The following is a 22,555-nucleotide window of genomic DNA, read 5'->3' as shown; positions in this document are numbered from 1 at the left end:
CTTTCCTCTTTTCTTTCTTTCTTTCTTTTCTTTTCTTTCTTTCTTTCTTTCTTTCTTTCTTTCTTTCTTTCTTTCTTTCTCTCTCTCTCTCTCTCTCTTTCTTTCTTTCTTTCTTCCTTTCTTCCTTTCTTCCTTTCTTCCTTTCTTTCTTTCTTTCACTGTCATTCTCCTTAGGAGCCAAATAGAATGATAGAAAGGGGTTTTTGGAGCATCTGTAAAATACTAACAATTTAATAATAATAGCTAACATTTTCTCAGCACTAACCATGGAGCAGGGAGAATCCTCACAAACTTTAAGCATGCTCAACAAATTCTACAGCAAGCTTTAATTTGGTAATACTATTATTCCCACTTTATAAAGAAACAGGGGCAAAGATATGTTAAGTAAGTCACTTTAAATAGTATAACTGGTAAGAGGTAAGACCAGAGTCTGAGCCAGAGACCCTTCCAGTTCTGTGATTTCTTTTATATCAAAGATTCTGTGGTTTATTTACATTGATGTTTTCCATCTAAAGGTTCATTCTTAGAGCCAAGTAATAATTGCTGCCATTTCATTGACACCAACTATGCACCGAGTACTAATAGAGTTACTTAGTGTACATCATCTCTGATTATGATACTAAACCTGAATTTCAACCCTTGACCCTGAATTTCAACCCTTGACCCTGGTCACAGTTAAAATATGGCTTCTGGCACAAACCTGCCTGGAGAGAAAGATAGGCATTATTCATACTTGGCTCTCTCTCAACCACTTAAAAAGTGAAAAATTGAGTTTACCCATGCAAAATAGCCAGTTTAATGCTTTTTTTTCCCTTCTAGATTGACCAATAGCTTTCGCCTCATGTCTTAACGTTTTTCCTAAGATATAAAAGTCCAAAATCAGGAGAAAGCTCAAATATAAAATAATTCCATTAGATGAATGAACTCTCTTATAGATATTCCTCAGAGGTCAGCAAGTATATTGAAACTTTCTCTGTAGAGAAGGGAAAGTTTTACCTTCCGTATTTATGGAATAAGTATTTTATAATAACAAAATACATCCTTGAGAAAACAGAATTGAGAAATTAGTTGATGTGATACTGGTTTATGGTAGTGACTGTCTGCTTTGGTTTATTTGCAGTGATTATTATTTCAGTTGGCTCACATGGGTTACTGATAAACGAATATGTTTCCAGTGGTTGAAAAGAATCCAGAATGTTTCAGTTCTGTCTATATGTGATTTCATGGAAGGCTGGCAGACATGGGATTGTCCAAAGGTAGGTCATGTTAAACCCACAGAAGTGTATTTCTGAAGAAGAAAGTATATGAGACGGGGACTTATTTATCACTAACACTTTGTATTATAAAGCCAGAATTACTGCATTCAACTCCTGATTGCTTTGCAAAAAAACTCCCCTTTATTCACAGTCCATTATTTAAAAAAATTAAATAAGTAGGACACCCCTTGTTTTCTTGAATGAGTTTAGCAATAAAACTGAATGGAGAAAAAGACTAAATGAAACAATGTAATATTGGGAAAATAAGGTATCTGGTTCTGAGTTAGGATGAAAATCCACCCTTTTGAGAATATAAGATTGGCAGTCAAAAAAATCCAAAATAATGAAATGAGAACATAAATAGGTCTTTAGGGAAATAAATATAGTCTATTAAAAAATACAGAAAAATGCAAATGGTGGTATGTTCTATTCAATGTAAAAATAAAAAATAAATAGTTTGAAGGAAATTAATATTAAAAGAAAGCCAAACATTTCCATTTTAAAATTTAAAGTAGGTAATTGAGAATATGTCATGAAATACCAGATCAAACTATCTTGCTATCCTGGTATCTTCCAGTAATTCAGTGGGTTAATACTGAATAGAAATATTGTGCTTATTTTAGGGAGGAAAAAAACTTGAAAATTAGGCACAGATTTATTGTTGGGTTTTAATCGTTTCTGTTGTTCATATCCAAACATAATCTGTTAAACTAATGAGTTAGAAAAGTACTTCATCAATCTAAAAGCTTTAAAATGAGCCTGTTCATAAGTACTCCTATTAGAGACCAAGACATAGAAAATGTTTTCTTTAAATAGGAAATTTGATGGATACATTTCATAAGGCTTCTAATTATGAAGATATGTTTAATTAAACCAAATATAGAATAAACCTTTTTTTTATCAAGTAAGAAAAAAAGCACAGAGGAATCAAAGCAAATCACTGAATTCCATCTTGAAATTAGGACACTATGTTTTGCAAGAAAGAGTCTTATGAATCTATTTGGAAATATATCAGGACTATTATAGTCAACATTACTCGGGCTAAAAATATGTTTTTAAATCACTACTCTGTTAGAAGCTTGACTAATTTTGATGGAATATGCTAGAAGCCTTTTTTATATCTTATTTATATTTTGCTATACAAAACAGAAAGATTTTGGCTTCAATGCAGTACCATAGAGGGAAAAAAAGAATAAACTTGATAGTGGTAGTTAATTAGAAAATCAGTTTGGGATGAATATATCCACATTGTTTTTACTGAATCTAGGTATTCAGAATTATTGATTTAATTTTATTAGTTCAAAACCATAAGGTCAGTCATTTAGACTAAGTTTTAAGTTCTAAAACCTAGGCATTAAAAACAGCAATTGCTTTGGAATCTGAAATTCAATTTATAAAAATCAGGGTCAACTTTAATCCAAACTGATAGAATATAAAAAAGGTTTATTCAAGGAGATGTGGAATTCCTTGGAATATCAACTTTAAGTTTACGGCCCAAAAAACAGTGATCAAATTTAGAATACCAGGTAACCTTAAGATTTCAAAGCAACTTTGGTTTCAAAATAATTTGATAAATATATGGAACACGTTTTCAGATTTAAGAACAACAGTGTGCTGTTAAACAATAAAGCTGTGCCTTAAAATTTATTATTCCCTTGCTTTTTATGACACTGCCTTCTCTTATGGTTCTCTTTCTACTTCACTGACTTTTTGTTTCCAGCGCTTCTTTCTCAGATTTCTCTAGAAATCTTACTATTCTCCATATTAATGTACTTGCAAGGTAGGCTAACTGCTATGACAGCAATAAGACCCTTCCAGTAATTCAGTGGTTAATATAATAGAGATTTTGGGCAGTGCCTGGGTGGCTCAGTTACTTAAGCATCTGACTTTGATTCAGGTCATGATCTCATGGCTTGTGGGTTCAAGCCCTACAACCAGCTCTGCACTGACAGCTCAGAGCTTAGAGCATGCTTCAGATTCTGTGTTTCCTTTTCTCTATGCCCCTCCCCCACTTGTGTTTTCTGTCTCTCTCTTTCTCTCTCTCTCAAAAATAAATGAATAAAATTTTTAAAAAAGAAGAAAGAAATTTTTTACATGATCACATAAATACCTAATACTGAGTCCAGGTCAGTGGGGAATTTTAATTGTTGGGATGCTCTGCTCTGCACAGTCACTCTAGGATCCTGGTTGATGGCATTTGTGGTGTCTTCATCTAGTGACTTCCAAAGCTAGTCCAAGGTTATTCAAACCTGATCACCAAAATCCCACTGGGGGATGGAAAAGAGAATGGAGGATCAGTATAAGAGGTTTTTATAGGTCAGGCCTAGATGTAGAATGAGTCACTTCTGCTCAGACACCATTGGTTAGAACTTATCACATGCCCACATCCTACTGGAAGTGGGCCTAGGAAATGTAGCCTCGCTACAGTCCTAGCAAACAGAGAAAATGATTACTAATAATCTTATAGTCTCTACCACAACTCACGACTTACTCTTTAGCCAATTTTTACATACCAGAGGATTTGGTTACCATTTGCCCTCAAATTTATTTTGAGGATTTGAACCTTTAAAAATCTCTGGCTACATCTTCTCTGGTTCGTACTCACCATCCATAGTTAGAATAAGGCCTTTATCATCCTTTTTCCAAACATTACAAAAGCCTTCCAATTGAGCTCTCTTTCTCTTTCTGTCTTACTGACTTATAATCTGTTCGCTGTATCATGTTTGCAATTATATTTTCCATATCGTGATTTTTAACTCCTTCAAAGGATTTATGTAGAGGGGGGATCTAAACTTCCTAGGGTGACATAAAGTTTCTCCAAGATCATTCTGACACTCATACATCTTCCCTCCTCTTGAACTCTTTTCCATTGTCACCCTCCACTCAGCCATTTGGAACCACTCTTGTGGTCTACCTCACTGGCCTGGTCTCGGTGTTGTTCATTTCACCTAGAATGATCTTTCTCTAATTATTTGTCTAGAAAATCCTATTCATCCATTTAGGCTCACTAAATTTTGGTCAACAAATGATTGTACTATGCTAAAATATACACTAAAATAAGATTCATTGCACATTTTAAGATTCCTACCTACTTAATAAGATTAAGAAAATAAATTAGCCTAAACTCCACTGTGAAATGTCTTTTTTTTAATGTTTATATGTTTAATTTTTGAAAAATATAGAGTAAGAGAGGGCATGTGAGTGGAAAAAGGGCAGACAAATTGATAGAGAGAGAGAAATCCCAAGCCAGGCTCTGCTTTGTCAGCACAGAGCCTGATGCAGGGCTTGAACTCACAAACCATGGGGGATCACAGTCTGAGCTGAAACCAAAAGTCAGACACTTAACTGACTGAGCCATCCAGACACCACTGAAATGTCTTTTTCTACATGACACCAATTGCTTGGGTTGTGCTAGGCTATTTATGGAAAGAAATGAAATAATTCTAGGCACTGCCTCATGGAAAATTAAACCAGAATTATTAAAGGTTTTCAGTAAGATCCATCCCTTAGATTACAAATATATATGCAACAGTGCTGATGTTTAGATTTTGAATATGGGCACCTTAAATTCAAGTGTGAGGTTAGTCTATTAGCAATAGTACACCCTGAGTGGGCAGCTTAACAGGTTCAAATGCCCAGATTATGTTTAGGAAAAACTGTTCTCCTAATAGCATATTTGATGTGATCTTTCTTTCTTTTAGACCCAGGAGCATATAGAAGAAAGCAGAACTGGATGGGCTGGTGGAGTATGATTTTGCTATCTTTTCCTTATATTTTAATGACACTTGACAGATTCTCAGCCATCAAAGGAGTATTTTAAATCTATCCAAACTGACACTACTTGTTTCATAGAAAAAAAATCAAGGTGAAAAAACAAAACGGCAGGATCCTTTCAGCAATTTCATGCCAGACAATTAATGCTATATATTTAAAATTCTGTTGAGAAGAAGTCATAGTCCTCAGGTAACAACCTTAACTTTTGCAACTGACTCTCTGATATTCATAGTTAATATTCTTATTAAACAAAAAAAGACTTTTTCAAAAGCAACTACCATTTCTGATAGACTTAAAATAATACTAGCCAGTTGAATCAGAAAAACCAAATACATTGGGTATTCACAGTAATTTAAACACAATCTGCCTCTTATTTAGTTTCATATAAACTGAAATGAATAAATGAATTATGTATTCGTTTCCCATTTTTAAGTAGTATCAAATAGGAAATTGTATATTTTGTTATGGTTTTTGATCACTAGATTTTTTTTGGATAGGTTTATTTAATGATTTGTGAGAATGTTCAGTGTAAAAACTCATGATTTACAAAATTATCAATTGTGTCCTATGTTCTATTTGAAGAATACAAAATAGAACAGAGAATAGTGAATGTTGCATGGGTACTGTCACATATTACAAATGATGTGTGATTGAATTCAACTAGCATTTGGGTTTAAAAAAAAAACAAACAGTTTCTCTGAGTAGCACAAACAAAGAAAAAGAAGACTCTTAGGACCTGACCTAACACATTAACCATGATACAAGGACAATAAAGAATTCAGAGTCAATTGTAAGATAATAATACATAAAAATTCAAAGTTAAAATGGGTATAAAGAAGGTAAATTGCAAAGAAAAAATCCTCGGATGTCAAAAACTCCTTGTACATTTTTCTGGAGTTAGCAATTTTAGCTTAAGTATATTTACTCTGTCTTTAGTAAAAGATATTTCTGTTCTAAATGACATAAGAACTCTACCACTGTACTAAATAACATAAGAAAAATCGGCAGTATTTGGTTAAAGGACAGAATTTTTTAAAGTTTTAGAACCTTGGTCAATCCATAGCTCATCTTCCAAAAAGACAATTCCTAGATCATTGTTTGAAAACTCGAGGAAAGGGGAAGTTAATCTATGAGTTCACTCTCATTATAAAATTTCCAGTAAAGATTTAGGCAAGGAATACTTGAAGATTTCCTTTGCTTCTATTCTCCATGATGATAATATAGCTAGAGTTACTACAGAATAATACGAGTGATATTATTTTACAAATAGGTAAACAATGATACCAACAATCTTCTCAAAGACATGATCTTAGGAATCCATACACATTTATTCTGAAAATACTGCATGCATTCAAAACACTCTGAAATATTTTAGAATGCATCTTTTGAAATCTCTTAATTTATAAGTAACTTGGAGTCAACATTTATATCTTATCAATTTTTACAATCTGTATAGCACCAACCTTGTAATCTCAGCACACATTAGCTGAGTGGATTAATTAATTTATTAATGAAATGTCTTCTAAAGCTGTAGAACATTGTTTAAATACCCTCAGTGGAGCCACATACATACCCTTTGAGGGAAGATGAGATCCTTACATTAAATCAAAAATGATGCCAAAGTAAATCTTGTGAATATGTATTATTTATCTGCAAGCTATGATTTTGTGCTAGATCATTTTAACATCTGTAGCTTTGGAATTCTACTGGGAAAAGTCATTTTTTAATGTATCCATCTCAATCTCTTAAAATTTAAAATAGGCAGTAAAGTTTCTAAATACCCAAAGGGGTATTGTCAAAAATTTTTGTAGTGATAGCTTTCAAGAGTAAGTTCACATTCTCCCAAGGCAGCTGCTTTGAAGAAGTCATTAGATTTTACAACTTTTGACATGTTTTTTGAAAGTCAGACCAAGCTTTATATGCTTATAATTCATATGTCATAATATGCTGGATAGCTTCCTTTGACCTATAATCAAATCAGTGACTTAATAGAATTACCCAGAAATAACCTAGAAGAAATATGTATGTCTTTCAGACATTTGTTCAAGTAATATTTATGAACTTTTTAGAGAAACTGTACAGACTAGTCATATCAGTGTAAATTTAAAGAGTGATGGTAGGGAAATTATTCCTTTGGATTTCATTAAGGAGATTTAAACTGAAAAACACCTTTGGAAATCACCTGTGAATCAGAAAAGATTGAATGACTTGCTTAAAGCAATGGACCTGCTAGGTGCAGGCACAGAACTAGCAAATAGAATTTTACCTATCCCTCTCTGTCCTCCAGCATGAGCTACTCAGTGTCTTAACTTGGGGGATATAGCCTAACATCTCCTTTGGTAATTGATCAGAAAAATAACGACCATGAGTTCACTTTAAACAAATTTCTTTTTGCCGTGTAGGAAACCAACAAAAAGAACCATTTAATTGAAGAACCTAGTATTGAATCAGTAAACTTTGTAGAACAAACACTAAAAGCATAAAGCATAGACTACAAAGCTGCATTTGAATTATTTTAAAATAATTAAGGAATACATGGCCCCTCCCTTAGCTATTGGTAAAACCCCTTTTTTCAGAAAAATGGGGCTGTGGATGTCTTTGACTTTTAAGTAAGCCTTTATTTCCTTGTTTCACAAATAAGCGTGGCTGACTTGGTTGCCAGAAAAATGAGTTTTCTCTCAGAAAAACGAGTTTGGTGCTTGGAAGTCTGCTTTTCATCCAATGTGGACTCAGCTTAGGCATCAGCCTCTGATAACTAGCACCTCAGGTTGTTTACCAGCCATGGGAAGAAATTATCGGGTGGTAAATAATCTCACCTTCCAAGTAAAACATTTTAAATGGCTTTGCACATAGAGGTGAGTAAATTATCAGAAAATCTAAGCATGATAAAGGGGCTGTGAAGAGGCCTTGTTAAAATTGAGGACCACCTCGTTACGTGTGCTTTCTAGGGTCCAGGTGTGACTTACTGCAAGACACACTTAACTCAGGATGCATTATGGAGCCAGCTCTGGGAAAGTGAATGCGGAAATATTTCACACCCTCTTTAGCTCACCCAAGTTACCTGTTCATCCAAAGCAGGTGTCCTCAATGTGAGCAATGAAAGGGAAGAAGATAACAGTCTTTGCTTAGCAGAGATAGTCTTCCTGTTTGCCTGATTCTAATATCTTCAAATGGAACACTCTGCCCTGTTATTTTTTTTCCAATGAAAATGAAAGTTTTAAGTTTTAACCCAGAACAAAACCTTTTGTAAAGTTCCTTACTAACCAGAGGCATGAGGAGAATATGTTTTTACTCTGTCATCTTAAAACATTCCATGACTCTGGTTCCATTTTAGTGGTAAAAACAACACAGAGCTAGTTTATGTCTTTCACCCTAAGGAGTAAGAGGGAGGCGTTGGAAAGTGATTACTAGTAAGCAAGTATATCATCATTTGCCCAAGAAGGCAAAGCTTCATTCTCAAATGAAAGAATGGCTTGTCAGACTTATACTAACAAAATCCCATCCACAAAATGACAAACCAGAATTTCTTTTCCCTGGGCCTCTTTTCCACTGAATTCACTCTTAATTTTATTTAGAGGCACAAGTCTCAATACACAGAATCCTACCGAGGCTGGACTTATTATTAGTGAAACTCATAAAGGAACCATGCCAGGAGATAGCAGTTTCTCCTTATCCCATTTTTTATTTTGTGAAAGGCATCCATTCTTGGACATTCTTACCACTGTCCAAAGTGATAAGACTTAGGGCACAGTATTAGTTTCCTGGGACTGATATGACAAATTACCACAAACTTGGTGGCTTCAAACAACAGAAATCCATTGTGTCCCCATCCTGGTGGCTGTAAGTCCAAAGTCAAGGTGTCAGCATGGTCCTGCTCTCTCTGAAGCCTCCAAAGGAGACTTCCTCTCTTTCACCTTTTGGTGGCTCTTGGCAGGACTCTGTTGGCTTGTAGCTACATCTCCCCAGTTTCTGTTCCCACTTCCATGTACCCTGCTACCTTGTGTCCCTCTGTGTTTCTTGGTATCCTCTCTTTTTTATAAGGACACCATTCATTGGACTTAGGGCCCACTCAAAGTCAGTATGATCACAGCTCGATTCTTACTTTGATTATATCTGCAAATGGGGTCGTCATCTTCCTTCATTTGGGCTGCTAAACAAAGTACCATAGACTGAGTGGCTTAAAAACCGCAGAAGTTGGGGGTGCCTGGGTGGCTCAGTCAGTTAAGCATCCGACTTTGGCTCAGGTCATGATCTCACTGCTTGTAGGTTTGAGCCCCATGTCGGGCTCTGTGCTGACTGTGAGCTCAGAGTCTGTAGCCTGTTTCAGATTCTGTGTCTCCTTCTCTCTCTGACCCTCCCCTGCTCACACGGTCTCTCTCTCAGAAATAAATAAAACATTTAAAAAATTAAAAAAAAAAACAGCAGAAGTTGATTTCTCACACTTCTGGAGGCTGAGGTCTTAGACCAGGGTGCCAGCATGGTTGGATTCTAGTGAGAGCTCTCGTCTGGGTTGAAGACCACCAACTTCTTGTACCCTCATGTGGTGGAGAGCATAGCAAGGGAAGCAAGCACTCTGGTGATTCTTATAGGGCACTAATCCCATAAAGCTCTACCCTTATGACCTCATCTAATCCTAATTACCTGCCCAAAGTTCCACTTCCTAACACCAACCTTAATTTATATGAGGGGTTCAAAATATGAATTTTAAGGAGATACACACATTTGGCCCATAATAGTCACATTCTGAGGTTCTGGGTTCAAATGAATTTTGGAGAACCTTATCCAAACCACTACAGATGCCACATCAAATAAGTTACATTTTAATCGCTTCTCAGCCTTTTGGCTAAGATCAAGTGAAGTTACATTTTATTTTATTTTATTATTTTACTATTTTTTATTTATTTCTAGGAGACAGAGAGAGACAGCGTGAGCAGGGAAGGGTCAGAGAGAGAGGGAGATACAGACTCTGAAATAGGCTCCAGGCTCTGAGCTGGCAGTCAGCACAGAGCCCGACGCGGGGCCTGAACCCACAAACTGCGAGATCATGACCTAGGCGAAAGTCGGACGCTTAACCGACTAAGCCACCCAGGCGCCCCAATGAAGTTACATTATAATAGCATGTAATCATAACCACCAATTTTTTCGAAAAGTATCAATTATCAAATCACACCTAGAGCCATCACTAAAAAGGTCTACAGCAACTAAAAGATAATGATAGTTTGGTTGTTGCTTGGTCAGTTCTGAAGGAGTTGAACATCTTGCTTCCTTGTTGTGTGGAAGCACTTCCAGCCAGAGAGAGCTGGTTTGGGATTATTTGTGGGAATATCTACTGGCTGTGATGTAGAGTAGCTCTATCCTCACATAGCTATTTTACCATTTTACCTTTCTTTTATAACCCAATGACCAGGGGAAAAAGCCAACAAATGTAAGATAAAGTTATTTTAAAAAATTTTTATGTTTACTTATTTTTGAGAGACAGAGAAACAAAGAGAGAGAGAGAGAGAGAGAGAGAGAGAGGGAGAGAGAGAGAGAGAAAGAGGATCCGAAGTGGGCTCCGCCCTGACAGCAGGGAGCCGGACATGGGGCTCGAACTCGTGAAATGAACGTGAGATCATGACCTGAGCAGAAGTCAGGGGCTTAACCAACTGAACCACCCAGGTGCCCCAAGACTATTTTTTTTAATGGGAGAAACTAGTAGCTAAAATTTGGTATAAAGACATTTGCAGGATTTTAGTTATCTGTATCATGAAGGATATAGGGTTATGGTTTGCTCTGTTCCAGGGCACACAAGAGCTGAATGTCAGGGCCTCCTTAGGTCATTCACCAGTTCCCAGTAAGCTGCCAGCGGGGACCCTGGGAAGAGGTCACAGATGGGCAGTAAGGTCTGCTTCACTCCTTGAGTTCCAGGAGCAAACCCCCCACTTGTCCTGGGTCTAGAAATTTCTTTCCACCAGGAAAAACTGTGGCTAGCAGGGCATGACATTTTCATCTTTAAAATGTCTTCACTGAATCATTGGCATTAGCTGTTTGGCATCTGACAAATCAAAACTCAAAAAATCTATCAGCCTTCATGAGTCACTCTTTGGTCAAATACCACATTTTGAAGTTTGACTTGGCTACATAAATAACAACATTCATTTGTGATTCTCTTAACTCTATTTCAAACCACATTATCTCCAAGCATAGACATTCAATCAAATTAAACATTATAAACACAGGGGCATGCAATAGCAATTAAGCAGCAGTTGAAATGGGCAAATGTCTGTTAGAATTACTAGAAAAGCTGTCTAACTGAAAGAATGGCATTTCAGATGTGGTTGATGGATGGTAGGAGAGGCAAGGCATTCTGGTTCCGTTAATCATGAACTATCCACTGCTTCTAAAAAATTCTATAGTTTTAGTTTGGTTTGTCTTTTGAACATAACCTCTGTTCATTTCTTTCAGTTCTTTGTTTCAACACCAGTTTTCAGCTATGATGCCATTTCGTACTACAAAATATTTAGCGACAAGGATGGCTACAAACATATTCACTATATCAAAGACACTGTGGTATGTTCCTTCCAAGATTTATCTCCTCAGAGATCATTCAGTTGAGGTTGCTCAAATAACGCTCAGCTTCACACAACATAATGTTTGTCTTTTTATAGGAAAATGCTATTCAAATTACAAGTGGCAAGTGGGAGGCCATAAATATATTCAGAGTAACACAGGATTCACTGTAAGTATTGCATGAAGCATGATGCACCATTCAGGTTTTAATTGGCACTGATGGACCCACAAATGATACTGTACCACCTCTTAGTTAAAAGCATTTTTTGTTACATACTCTGTAGTTTAGTTCAGATAGCTGTGGTTTCATTAAGATTGTGTGTTCTCTAATAGCTAGCTAACATGCTTTCTTTTAGGAAAGAACATTCAGTAAGCGGTTACTTCTCTTCTGATACCTGGCAGATAATTACATTAAAAGTATAAAATTTGACAAATAATAACTAGTTTTAGACACAAATTTTACTCGTTAGTACTTGAAATGAGCAAGCTTCAAAATTCCATGAAGGGCAGCCCATAGATACAGAATTTTTTTATAGCGATTCACTGTTATGTAAGTTTAAGATTATTATATACAAGAGCTATCTTTTTAAAAAGTTTATTTATTTTGAGAGAGAGAGAAAGAAGAGAGTGGGAGCCAGTGGGGGAGGGGCAGAGAGAGAGTGAAAATCCCAAGCAGGCTCCGTGCTCTCAGTGCAGAGAGCCCCGACGTGGGGCTCGAAGTCAAGAACCATGAGATCCTGACCTGAGCCAAAATCAAGAGTCAGACGCTTAACTAACTGAGCCACCCAGACTCCCCAGCTATTGTTTTTTGAGCAATTACTTCATACCACATTCTGTAAAGTAGAAACAATTATCCTGGTTATACAGATGAGAAAGCTGACCCCTGGAAATTAACGTGGTCAACACCACATATTTAATTAGCAGCAGAACAAGGATTCAAACCTAAAACACATTAAATCGAAGGTTCTTAATCTTTTCTCAACATGGGACTTCTTCCTTCTGAGTCTTTCCTCTTCAGTCCATCCTGTGTACTATATAAATAAATCATCTTAAAATAATCATTTATGATCAAACTTCTGTAATCAAGAATGTACAGGTCCTTTCCCTTGCTTCTAATAAAGTCCAAATCCAGGGTACTTCCTTACAACCTGCCGACCATTACCCATAATTCTAAGAGCAAAGGAGGGGGATCATTAGTCCAGGCTCACTGCATAAAAACCTGCCAGAAACCAATTGCCAATTTAGGGCACTCTTGGAACATTTGACAAAGGAGTTTGGACATTGTATGGAGCAGTCATCACAGTCACCAGTGCTAAGAAGAATGACGAGATAAAGGCGGATGGGAAATTTCAGACATAATAAGGTTAGGACTTTGGGGGAAACCAAAGGCAGGAAGACCCAGCTATGGTCGTAATCTAGGCCTGCAATGACAGAGGCCTGAACTAGAACAGTGGCAATAAAATATGGACTCTGAGGGAAAAGCTATGCCTCCTTTCTTTGTGTGTCCTTAGCACTTGACATAGTACCTGACACATAGCTGGAATTCGGTAAATATTTGTTAAGTGAATGAGAGGGAAGGTAGATAGACCATAAAGACAGATGGAGGGTGAACAAGACTGGTGACTTCATGGCAGTGAAGGAAAAGGGAAAGGCAAGGCAAAGTGGAGGCTGTTACAAGTGTGAGATGAAGGCAATCAATAGTGAAGCCTTTGACAGAATAAGAAAGCTGTGGGGTTGGGGGTAGCGGGTGATGGCTGTTTGGAAAAGATACTGAGTACTTTATTCACTGGTAGTTTGAGATTATGTGGGGGAAGGCAAGTGCAAGTGCCCATCAATCTATCAGAGTCCCGTGAAGTTAGTAAAGGCATGAAGAAGAATGCTGGGTTGAGACACATTTAATCCTGGGTGTGATTTGCATTCTGTAACCTTTTCTTTTTACATGCGGATAACAGGGTTTTTATGACAGTGAACACATAGTAGTACCTGAGCCCCTGAACAATCTCAAGAATTAAAAATTGGTAATCAAACCTAACTTTCTACAGTCTATTACGCTCTTCCTGAAGGAGAAAAAAAAAAAGCAGTTACTTCGTGATATTCAGACGAACTCACAGAGGAGTGAAAATCATGCCACTAAATTGGATTTCCCACTTCATGGCTATATTAAGACAGGTTAGAACTGGGACCCAGATACTTAAGTAACAAGTATGTTCTCTTGTGACTTCTTTTGCATCTGGGTAAATTAACATGCCCCTTTGTGTGGTGTCGTAGTATGGATAAGTTTCTGGATTTGTAACAAACTTCTCTGTCAGGGCTTCTGTAAAACAAATTCAAAATATCTTCAGAATCACAGACAGAATTAAATAATATAGAAAAACCAGTTAACTGGTTATCATGAGTAAGAAAGGGGGTGATATTAATCAATATCCTAGCTTATTTTGTATAACTCATAAATAATGAATCAGAATATAATATATCTATAATAAAAAAAGAATATTTGGCACAATTTAATCCTTCTCCTATGATTTGAAAGTCAGAGAAAATATATAAAATTCAGTGTTATAAACAATGATCGGGGCACCTGGGTGGTTCAGTCAGTTAAACATCCAACTTTGCCTCAGGTCGTGATCTCATGGTTTGTGAGTTCAAGCCCCACATTGGGCTCTGTGCTGACAGCACAAAGCCCACTTCAGATCCTCTATGCCCCTCTGTCTGCCCCTCCCCCACTTGTTCTCCTTCTCTCTCTCAAAAATAGACATTTAAAACTAAGTTAATAAAAAGCAATGATTTATCTACATTAGTTCCAATTAATATAGTTTCATTAGATGAACATTGGACTATATCGTTTACCCTATTAGTACTAAAAATTCTATCACCATTTAGTTATCAATATTTACTTAATTATCAATATTTATTTAATAACTTCTGAATGTGTTTTCAGGTTTTATTCTAGCAATGAATTTGAAGGCTACCCTGGAAGAAGAAATATCTATAGGTAATTTATGTCAATTCTAGTATTTGTATATATTAATATTTGAATGAAAATCTGTCAGAGTCCTTTAGATATATAGAATACTTTTAAAGCAGAAATGTAATAAAAATAATATACAAATTAAGGTAAAACATTTAGAGCATACTCTACACAACACCAGTATAAAACATACATCCCCAGAATACTAACTCACTCAAAATGTCTTCAGAAAGAAAAGCCAAGGAATTCTTATGTTGATAAAAACATGATGCTAAATACTTCAGCTGGATTTAGAGGCAATTGAGGATGTTCATTCACTTAGCAGACACTAATTAAGCCTCTATATTGTACCAGGTATTGCTTTACTCCCATATTATGTAATTTCTTTTAACATAGTTCACCTTGGCATAAGCCTGTTATGATTGGAGAGAATTCCTCTCTGTTCCCAAATTAGTGTTTAAGTTAGTCCAGTTGTCCCCTTGGCAATTGGAATGGTGCCCTCACCCCACTAAACATTAAAAAAAGGGTGGGGGGGAGAAGAATGGTGCCCTCAGCAGCCCTTTCTGAATATAGAAGTAAAAGTTATAGCTGCCATGGGCTGATACTCTGTTATATGCCAGGCACATTTTTATCCACTTTACATATATAATTTCATTTAATCCCTACAACTTCAGGAGGTAGGCAATATTGCTACAGCCAGAATTTGTACCTGGGTATGCTGACCTAGCCCCCTTACTATTAACTGCCTACCTAATGCTTCCAAGATTGTACCAAAATGTGAACATGAAAGTGGACTGTAACCAAGGAAATAAGAAATTTTCCCTCTGCTGCATTCCTCTGCTCCCTCCTGGATCATGACTTCTTATCTGTTGGGGAGAATCTCTCTATGACGCCAGAAATGTCTCTGGCTCATGCCCAAGGCCAGATCAAGGGCAGCAGCAGAAAGAATACTGCAGCAGCCACAGATTATTTTACCAGTTGCAACAGATTCTGACCCTGACCCATGTTGGCATCATACCATCTAGTCTGCCCCAAGTGAGATTCTGATTCTGAAAGTTTGGGGTAAGGTTTGGGAGTTTGTATATTAAAACCAACCACCTCCTTCAGGAGCCACACAGAAGGCTCTACTGGGGAGAGGGTGGTCCCCACCTGGTAGGTAAGTGTTGGCTTGTGTGGGAAAGCTGCTGGGGAAGCATTCCCAGGAAGAGCTTCTCTGAACCCAAACTCCCTTCTGAAAGGAATGAAGGGCATGGGAGGCACATAAAAACTGTGTTGTTGTTTTTTTTTAAATTTCCAATTTGCCTATTACTGATTTGCCCATCCTGATATATGATAAGAACAGCGACCCTTTTCTTGGTGAGACTGCCAGATTTCCTTGCCTGTTTTACATGGGAGTACAAAAAGAGATGGGAAGATGAAGAACTATGCATTGCCAACCACTTTGTAAGATGTGAGAGATGAATGGCTATGAGAAGTGGTTACCTCCCTCCCATTCAAGGTGTCAGATATTTCTCCCACCCCAGAGAAACCAGAGGGCTTCTCCCTCAAGCCTTGTGCCTCTTCAAGCAAAGATGATTGAAAATCAGGCTACATCAAAATACTGTAATTCCCCTTCACTTTAAATGATATTGGCAAGAGAAAAATAGAGTGGGTTTGATGTCAATATGTAAATTAGTCATTTTACATGGAGTAGTACATTTTGATAAATACAATCTCAAAATTTCAGCTTAGTTTTATTTTCATTTTCCTCTAGAATTAGCATTGGAAGCTATCCTCCAAGCAAAAAGTGCATTACTTGCCATCTAAGGAAAGAAAGGTGCCAATATTACACAGCAAGTTTCAGTGACTACGCCAAGTACTATGCACTTGTCTGCTATGGTAGGTAATGGACCTAACACAAGCTCTGTCTACCAATGCCAATGTCGCCCTCATCACCACTATGCTATGATCAATTCTAACTACAAGTTATTGAGTACCTTTTATATGTGGGGATCTTACCTATGTTATCTTACCTGATGCTTATGGGGAAAAAATGAAAAGAAGATCAGAGAGCATTATTATCTCTATTTTTGCAGTTGAGGAAATAGAATAATTTGCAAAAGGTCCACACTGCTGGCAAGCATTAGAGTTAGGATGGGACCAAGGATCTAAATTATTAGATCTAAAGGACTGTAAATCCCAAGCTCTTACCTGCCACCTGCCACAGCACCATAATGTTATATACAAAAACCATCTACAAGCTACCACGGCAGGCCTCGAGCAATAGTGTTAAAAGAAGCATTCTCTGTTAAAGTGGTTGCTGGACTTCGGCCCCATTTGCCTGGAAAAATGTGAAACTTCTATAGCCAGGAGGAAGAATACCATCCTAGAAACCTGGTCTCCTTCCCTTGGAGGCCAATAATTCTTTGAATTATAGTTTCAGTGAGAATGGAAAATAAAATTTTGTCACCTAGAATGTCCTTTCTAAATTTGGGAAACATAAGAATTCATTCAAATATTAAAAAGTCATAGGTAATAAAATACACTAATTACTTCCTGGTTTTTTAGGCCATGTGTTACATTTGGCTAATAATTTCTATCCAAAATATTTTATTTTATGAACAACATCTTATCTATACCTTGAACATATGACCAGCACTGAAACAGATCAGGTCGGGCATCAGTAGATCAAAGAAATATGTTGGGGTCTTGGTAGGCATCATGGAGATTTGGAAAATTGACTTGAGAAATACCTACTTTTCCATTCTCTGTCCCATCCCCACAATTAATCCCAGAGTTGCCTGGTGGGGAACAGCAAACAAAAGATCTTATTACAAAATACATACCACTCTATTGTGTCTGGCATCCACTCCTTGAGGAAGGCAGCTCAGAGAACAAAAGGAATCTTTGCCTGATGGAGAACCCTGAGCAGAAGACCCCAGGTTCTTTACCTCCTAGAAGAAAGGCTGCCCTGATATTCCATTTTCCTCATCCTGAACCAGAGCTGCAGCTCATCTGACTGCGGAAATGAATAAGCATCTTACCCCAAATACTCCCTTTATGATGGCACAAGATGTTGGTTTGATACAACTATTTTCACAAAATGTTGGGTCAATGACATCTTCGAGAAGCCAAGAGATTTGTTGTTCATAATTGTATGTGCTGAATGTGGTTATGGTACTTAAAGGCATATATTAAATGTCCTTCTCAAATTATAACATTTTTCAACCCAAGCTATGTATTTATGCAGAACATATCAAATGTTTACATGCCAGGCATGTAGTGTCATTGAATTAACTCTACTGAGTCATGTTTGTCTTTCTCTCCTGATGGCAGAGGCTGCTTTCCTTTAACCTTTACATTCATAAGGCCAAGAAAAATGGCTAATGCATAATAATTACGTATAATATATAATGCATAATTGTTGAATGAACATAGGTCCTAAAGAAGAGCCAAGCATTACTGCCTTTTGCAAAGTCTAACAAAAAACTTTTTCTTATGCTTATTAGCATATTTATGGATAAAGCCATCAGTGACCCTACACTTGCATACACTCATTTGTGATTAAATGCATTCTGCGTTTGTATAATGCTTCAACCCTTTCTGAAGGCAGTATACCACTTTTTATATCACTTTGTCTTCCTAATGTTTGCTCCAGTCTGAGTGCCCACTGAAAAGATAAGGAAGCAAAGATTAAGCTCTCCTCAAAAGTTGGTGGAAGAGTCCTTTCTAGAACTTGAATCGCCTGACTTTTCCACACTCACTCTTGCTCGGCAGTATGGTAATTTCCCATTTAGCAAAAAATATACTGTGTGGGAAGCATCACATCGTCTGGTGTTTTTGAAGCTCCAGTAAAATGAGTCACTGAGCCATCATAAGAAAAACCTTGAAATCTTTCCCTTTAGGACTAAGAGTAAAGCCTCATTATGTAACTTCAAACTCTCCAAGAGAGATGGTGAGTAAATCCCAAATAATAGGATTAAATAGGTGAAAATCCTCTTCATGATGCTGATGGAACGAAAGTAATGCAAAGGGGGGATTCCAGACAATTGATGCTTTTATGCCACTGTGACCACATGCACAGGACATTTGTATTCAGGGCAGTAAGTTATTAGTTAGTGTCATAATTTGGCCAGAAAAGATATGCTAGTTGTCACTACTGGCGCAGCATACCGTGAAAATTCCATAGGATGGATGCCAGTTGAGTCAAGTCAACAAATTTGGATTCGTATTTGTTTCCTTACATTCTGACCAAAAATATAATATGCCTTTGTCCCTTCTAATAACCTTGAGGAAAAGCTGGCCAAAATTACAATCTCTGAAATTAAATCCTATAAAACTGTGGTACTCCACACAATAAAGAACAATTGTTTTGGGATTTTTATTTTGAGGGAGTCTAATAAAGAATATCCCTTCTCCTCACTCTCAAGTTAGACTGAAAGGTTGAGAAGGAAATTAAAATATTTAGCTTTACTACTTGTAAAGGTTAATTGGAAGATGTGGTTAAATGTGTACAGTTTCCTAATGCTGTACCTCAGAATTACAATTACACAAATATGAGTATGACTGGACAGCCATTGGCTGCCCCCACGGGACCCGGCACTATCCTCTTTAGAACACTGCAGACCAAACAAGAGCAGGCAGAATGATGCCAGGAACAAAGCAGAAGAAGGAGTTACTTAAATCTAGGTCTTCTCAGAACTCATCAGAAAGGTCACCCCCTCCTCTGCTTGCCTGGGATCTAGGGTGCTGCCCTGATGATGTTCCACACAAAAGGAAAAAGCATCAGAAGCGCAAACAAAGCTCTACCTCCAGCCTCCATGTTGTTTCTTTTAACACATTAACTGCCTGAGCAAATTTATCCTTTAAAAGTATATTTTCAGTTATTATTTTATCCTACAGTTCAAGTAAGTGAGAGAAAATTAGTATTTAGTTCTTTGTTGGTCTTGTTAAAATGGCCGGTTTCTGCACAGAGGCCCTGCGTACCATGCTGGAATATGTGGTGGACACTGGTGTGCCACCTAGAACCTCCCACTTCAGGACTGAGCCCCTCATCCTGCCAGCTGCTGAGAGAGCCGGTGGCTGACGTCTCACAGCCGAGCTCCTACCCTGGGATGCGCCTTGCCACACCCAATGGCCACTCCATCCTGGGATGTAAAAGCCAGCCCCGCCAGTACTTGGGGACAACTCTGCAGGCCATCCAGCTCCAGAGCTCCCTGTGGGGTCGGCTGAGTTCTGTGTTTTGACCGCATCAAAGCCCACATTCCCTCAATGGCTCACACCCCTCCCTAGGTCTCCCCCAGAAGTGTGCATCCTAATACTACCTTCAGAAAAGCTTCTGCCCCACAAAACTCCTGCTGGGTCTGTTTCCCAGGGAATGTGACCTGCCACAGCACATTTGAACAGGCTGTACATAAATTGAACAGATTGTATATAAATGTATTTCTGCATTTATTAATTATATGGGGCGAAAGGGGGGCTGAGTTCTACCCACCAAAAAAAACTGAACATTGAACCAAGAAGCCAGACTGAAAGTATCATCTGGGTACTAGTGAAGGTTATTGGCTAATAAAGCCATAGCTAAGGCTAGCCCGTACAGCATGATGTCTTCTCAGAAAACCATTTGTCACAGCAGTTTCTGCAGTCCATTCCTGTAACTAGATTCGGACTATTCAGGATCACTCCTGGTAAAGTGCACCGGTGACTCTTCTTTCACATCTCTTCTTTGGGCTCTGATTTCTTATGTCACTTAAACTTAAAAGGTGATGTTTTCTTCTCTTTGGGGAAAAAAAATAGCTATAGAATTAAATGATGTAGTTGAGCTTGACACTAACCACAAATATGACCAGCAGTACTTATTGGAAACTCAATGTTTATTGTAAAGCTAAAGCATTTTTTCATTTTCATCTTGTGCACAGGCCCAGGCCTCCCCATTTCCACCCTTCATGATGGCCGCACTGATCAAGGTATGCTCTTTTACATGCTGCTGTCTAAAGAAACCCTGAACTCTCAGTGACATCACACTAGAGGAAGCAAGATAGTTTCCCCATACCAACTAGGGGGACTGTGATGGACTTCTGTTATCATAAAGCTTATTGTTACATAGATTTGGATATTCCTTGAGTTAAACCAGACTCTGCAATTTAACAATTATTTGCAGTAAGAACCTGGCATAACATGGATGGGCTATATCACAGGGATTCATCCTGCCTTCCCCACTCAGCCTCATAAAAAACACAGCAGCTTAGCATTGGAAGGAAACTTAGGATATTTAGCACAACCTCCCTCCCAAATCAGAATTCCTGCTTTTTTTGTAACACCCCAAGCTGGAGACAAATTCCAGATATAAGTCCAGTTCAAAGCAGAGGGTGACTATCACGCTGGCTTTTTTGTTTTAACAGCTACATCACAGTGTTGCTACGTATGAAAGCCCTGAAATTCAGAGGCTTTTCCCATTTTCAACTATGATCAAGATAGTCCTCCTCCATCCCGTATTTGTGGTATAGGTTAAAAATAGTTCACAGACCAAAGATGACCGTCTTCACTCTTGGCAGAGTTATCCAAGTGTGTGATTGCCCCGTGCTCTCCTGGCCATTCCCCGTTGTCTTTCTGATTTACTATTAAAGGATATTTTAGGTTGAAGTTGAGGGACAATGAGAGACTTGAGCACTCGTGCCAGCAATCCTAATCCCTGAACAGCTTTGATGACAAGTCAGAAGACTGTTTGGCCTTAGTCTGGCTGCAGCACAATGACTCAAGTATAATAGGTGAAAATAAGGTAATGAGGAAAAACAGAGCCAATTCAGGAGCTCTGGACAGGACAGGCATTGTAATACAGGGACTATGAATTTAGTTTAATTTTGAATTTTTTTTACAACCTTATGATTAATAATGAAATACTTTTAAGAATAAGCAATTGTATTTCTCAATATGGCTCAACCTTGAGTAAGAGACATTTTAAAGCAATACTCCATTCAAGTCTGTAATTTTTTGCTTTCATGGAAATTCCCATAAATGTATAATTTCCATTTTATCATGACTGCTAAAGGTCAGCTTCCCTTTTTTCAGAGCATGAATTTCCACTCTCTTGTTATCCTTCTCCTGTTGCTGCTGGATACTGATTTCTGTACTGCATACAGAAGTGTTATTACTTCACCCACTACTTACAGAACAGGTGCAGTAGTCATGTCATTCTCATTGGTCGTATGTACTATATGTTTTCTAACTCTCTTAATAGAACACAACATTTTTTAGAGCACAGTTATGCAAACTTGCCTAGTGAGGAAATTCTTCAGACATATTTATCATAAACACAGTTCCTCAGGCCATCCCCAGAAATTCCACTTCAGACATCTTTGATTGGGCTAGAGAATCTGTATCTTTAATAAATTCCCAGATATGTTTTGAGCTGCTTTTTAGAACTGATGCCGTGTCTTCTATTCATTTGTAGTTTTTGTTTTGTTGTGTTGTGTTTTTAGCCATTTTCCATTGCGTTTGGTGCCAGGTATCTTTATTCAACATATATTTATTAAGCACCTATCACATTAATCCAGGCACTGTGCTGGATACTAGATACTAAAAATGAGGAGACACTGGAGTAGATATGGTGCCCTTCTTCAAGGAAATTAAAGATCAGTGGGGGATGCAAACATGTGAATGGGCAATACCCTCTAGTGTGGTAGAGGATTCAACTGGGGGAAATAGAGAGTGAATGCAGATAAACAGGGCACTGTATCTGGGTTTCGGAGGTTGCCAGATGTCTCGTAAAGATAGATACGTCAAACTGGAAACCCACAAATATGCAGGAGGTATTAATGCTGCTTGGATGTGTGGCTTGTTCAGATGGACTGATATTGATGTTTTTTACTGGAAGAGGGATTCACAGCAGAGAATCACAGAAGATCTCCACCATCTTTTTGTGGAGATGATGACTTTTATTTTCTTAATGTTGAGCTTGAGGCACTGTGATGATATCCGAATGGAGCTGTCTGGAGTGATAGAGTTTTGGATCTGGACACCACGGGATCAG

At 37.7% G+C, this 22,555-nt stretch overlaps 1 protein-coding gene and 1 pseudogene across 1 annotated transcript in view; both read left to right on the top strand.

The window, feature by feature from the left end:
* Positions 1–22,555, top strand: part of LOC120246106 (fibroblast activation protein alpha) — a 73,365-nt gene that overhangs the window by 29,400 nt on the left and 21,410 nt on the right. Inside the window, exons 11-17 of the mRNA XM_039253433.1 lie at positions 1,121–1,256; positions 4,958–5,002; positions 11,475–11,579; positions 11,678–11,748; positions 14,518–14,571; positions 16,301–16,425; positions 20,445–20,492. Of these exons, the coding sequence (XP_039109364.1) occupies positions 1,121–1,256; positions 4,958–5,002; positions 11,475–11,579; positions 11,678–11,748; positions 14,518–14,571; positions 16,301–16,425; positions 20,445–20,492 (584 nt within the window). The remainder of the gene's footprint in view (positions 1–1,120; positions 1,257–4,957; positions 5,003–11,474; positions 11,580–11,677; positions 11,749–14,517; positions 14,572–16,300; positions 16,426–20,444; positions 20,493–22,555) is intronic.
* LOC120246120 lies at positions 9,854–10,015 on the top strand (annotated as a pseudogene).

Source organism: Hyaena hyaena, unplaced genomic scaffold (genome assembly GCF_003009895.1).
Source record: "Hyaena hyaena isolate Hyena2069 unplaced genomic scaffold, ASM300989v1 scaffold_450, whole genome shotgun sequence".
Classification (NCBI taxonomy): domain Eukaryota; kingdom Metazoa; phylum Chordata; class Mammalia; order Carnivora; family Hyaenidae; genus Hyaena; species Hyaena hyaena.
Note: the sequence above shows the minus strand (reverse complement) of the source record. Positions and strands in the feature narration are given on the sequence as shown.